Source organism: Vespa velutina, chromosome 1 (assembly GCF_912470025.1).
Source record: "Vespa velutina chromosome 1, iVesVel2.1, whole genome shotgun sequence".
In the NCBI taxonomy this organism is placed as follows: domain Eukaryota; kingdom Metazoa; phylum Arthropoda; class Insecta; order Hymenoptera; family Vespidae; genus Vespa; species Vespa velutina.
Window position 1 is genome coordinate 19,091,834 of NC_062188.1, and position 2,500 is coordinate 19,094,333.

General features: G+C 35.0%; 1 protein-coding gene across 14 annotated transcripts in view; it reads right to left on the reverse strand.

Annotated features, from left to right (window-relative positions):
* Positions 1 to 2,500, reverse strand: part of LOC124956851 — a 72,392-nt gene that overhangs the window by 32,544 nt on the left and 37,348 nt on the right. For all 14 annotated transcript variants that reach the window (XM_047513239.1, XM_047513232.1, XM_047513221.1 and 11 more), the window contains exons 10-14: positions 2,308 to 2,500; positions 1,740 to 2,115; positions 1,404 to 1,653; positions 1,102 to 1,287; positions 815 to 952 (exon numbers count right to left, since the gene is read on the reverse strand). The exon at positions 2,308 to 2,500 is cut by the window's right edge and continues 157 nt beyond it. In XM_047513239.1, coding sequence (XP_047369195.1) covers positions 815 to 952; positions 1,102 to 1,287; positions 1,404 to 1,653; positions 1,740 to 2,115; positions 2,308 to 2,500 — 1,143 coding nt within the window. The remainder of the gene's footprint in view (positions 1 to 814; positions 953 to 1,101; positions 1,288 to 1,403; positions 1,654 to 1,739; positions 2,116 to 2,307) is intronic.

Genomic DNA, 2,500 nt, shown 5'->3' on the forward strand with positions numbered 1-2,500 from the left:
TTACGTTTCCCGATTGATTTTCTTTTATAATATTAACGTCGTTAATATCACTCTCGTAATGTTTCACTTTACGATTAATTAATTTTTCCGTGTTCGTGTAATTAATTTGATCGTTTTCAGACTTAAACATTTCAGATTTAATTTTAGGCTTTAATATGCTATAAGACGGTTTTCTCATTGGAAAATCTAATATATTTTGTCGTCTTCTTTCGATATGAAACGTAGGTTCACCGATAGATAAAAACGATGTTTGAACCGATATATCTTCGTTATCAATTTCTTTAAATTCTTCCTCGTCCGTTATTGTGAATCCTTCTTTAAAACTTCGTCCAAGATTTTCTTTTATATTTGTCTTATGATCATTCGATATACAGATATCCTCGTTAGAAAATGTATTAGAATAAACGTAATCGTTCTTATCGTTCTTGTAAAAGCTTTTTAAATTGGAATTAATAAAGCGTGCGCGATTGATATACTCAGGAATACATCTTTCAACGATTATAATATTTTGTTTCATTGCCATTGATTTATCCTCCGTCGTATCCGTTTTAACGTCAGATATTTCATCGTTATAATCGGATAAATATAATTCAACGTCGATATTAGCATCGTTAAAAATCTTTTCCGTATTGTGCAAAAAATGACACGCTCTCGAAGGTTTTAATTCATTCGATTCACATTCCTTGATACTTTTAGGTTTACTATCTATAGACTTTTTTTCTAAGGGAGTCTTCGGTAAAGGGATAGATTTTTTTCGTCGATGTCGGGATTTCAAAGGGGACGGTGATTTAGATTGGACATAAACTGGACATACCTCTTGCCATTGCGATTTTCTTGACTTTTCAATTTGATCAAAAAGTTCATTAACTTGAACTACTTGCAGCATGACCATGTCCCAAAAGCCAGCCAAGTCTTCGTTCGTAGTTGGAAATTCTTCGCCTGGCACTTGATTCTAAAAATGAGTATAATAAAAAAGATAAAAGAAAAGAAAATAAGAAAAAAAAAAAAAAAGAATATACATACGCACAAATGATAGAAATTTTCAATTGAGATAAAAAGATTTTGAAGATGACGTTTCTATTCGGAATAATGATAGCTTACAATATTTTTTTGACACAATCCCTCGAACTGCTGCATCTTTTGCGAAGCCAGTAATCTCGCTTTGCCAGCGGCCGATCTCAATTTACCGGCTGCTTCTTCGGGTAATGCAACGGGATCGCCACTGGCTAACTCGGCTTCAGCTGACGCAGCTAATGACAAAAGTCTGTCCGTTTCTTGTTTCAACAGCTAAAGATAATAAGATAAGATAAGTTGAGTAAACGGCAACAAATGGGAATATTGATATGTCAATGTCAAATGTCGCTTTACCAAGCAAGCTAAATGCATCACGGTTTAACACTCACTTTCAAAAAATAATGTCCGTTCTTTTCTTCAGTCGTTTTCTCTAATTCCTGCATTTGTTTTGCCACGTTACTGGAACTAGCGCTTGTTTCTAAAACAGGTAACACTACCTTCGGTGCAGCGGGTTGTTGATCCGGTATACTAGCGATGCTGTTATTGTGCTGGTTTGACGATTCCGCAACGATTTCCGAGACGTGTGAGGTTTTACAAATTTTCGATTGTTGTTCAGTTTTACGTGGAGCTGGCGATATCCTGATTACAATGAGAATAAATGATAAACGTATAAAAGCATAATTTTTTCTTCTTTCTTTTTTTTTTTTTCTTTTTATTCAAATTACCTTCGCAATGGTTTTATTACTTGTTCGGTACCGTCCGTAGGTTTTCTAGAACTGACCACAGGTAATTGAGCACGGAATTCAGGCCGAAGATGTCTAAGGACTGGCAGATTTTTCAAGGACTCCTCGGTGTTAACGTTGTCCGTCGAGTTGTCGCTATTATTACTAAATTTATTGAAACTATTGTCAGTAACGTTTAACTTAGTAACGCTTCGTTTAAAGAAGAAACCCTGTGCGAGAGCTCCAGGACCGTACAATCGTTCGACCCGTTGCTGAATGAAGGACTTTTCACTGCTGGAAGAGGTATTCGTAGTTTGTTGTTCAATCTCGACGTTCGAACCGTTCAATATACTTGTATCGCTAAACGAGGTATTTGAAACTGAAAGAAAGAGAGAGAGAGAGAAAAAAAAAAGAAACGAATAACATTCAAGATAAATCTCTTCGTTTTTATATATATAATAATGATAATGATAATGATAATGATAATGATAATTATAATAATAATAATAATAATAATAATAATAATAATAATAATAATAATTTTTATTAAATAATTTCACATTCTTCTTACTATTTATCGTAGAAGGTTTTGGCGATGACTCGGCGTAGCTCGATGAAGAAAAGGATTTCGTTTGTTGACCACAGGACATCACTTGTACGATCCCAGGACTCCTTCTCGAGGAAGAATTTACCCTAATGGGGCTTACGTCGGGAAACGTTGCATGTATGGATACCCCTTTATCGACCTCGGAGAAGCCCTGACA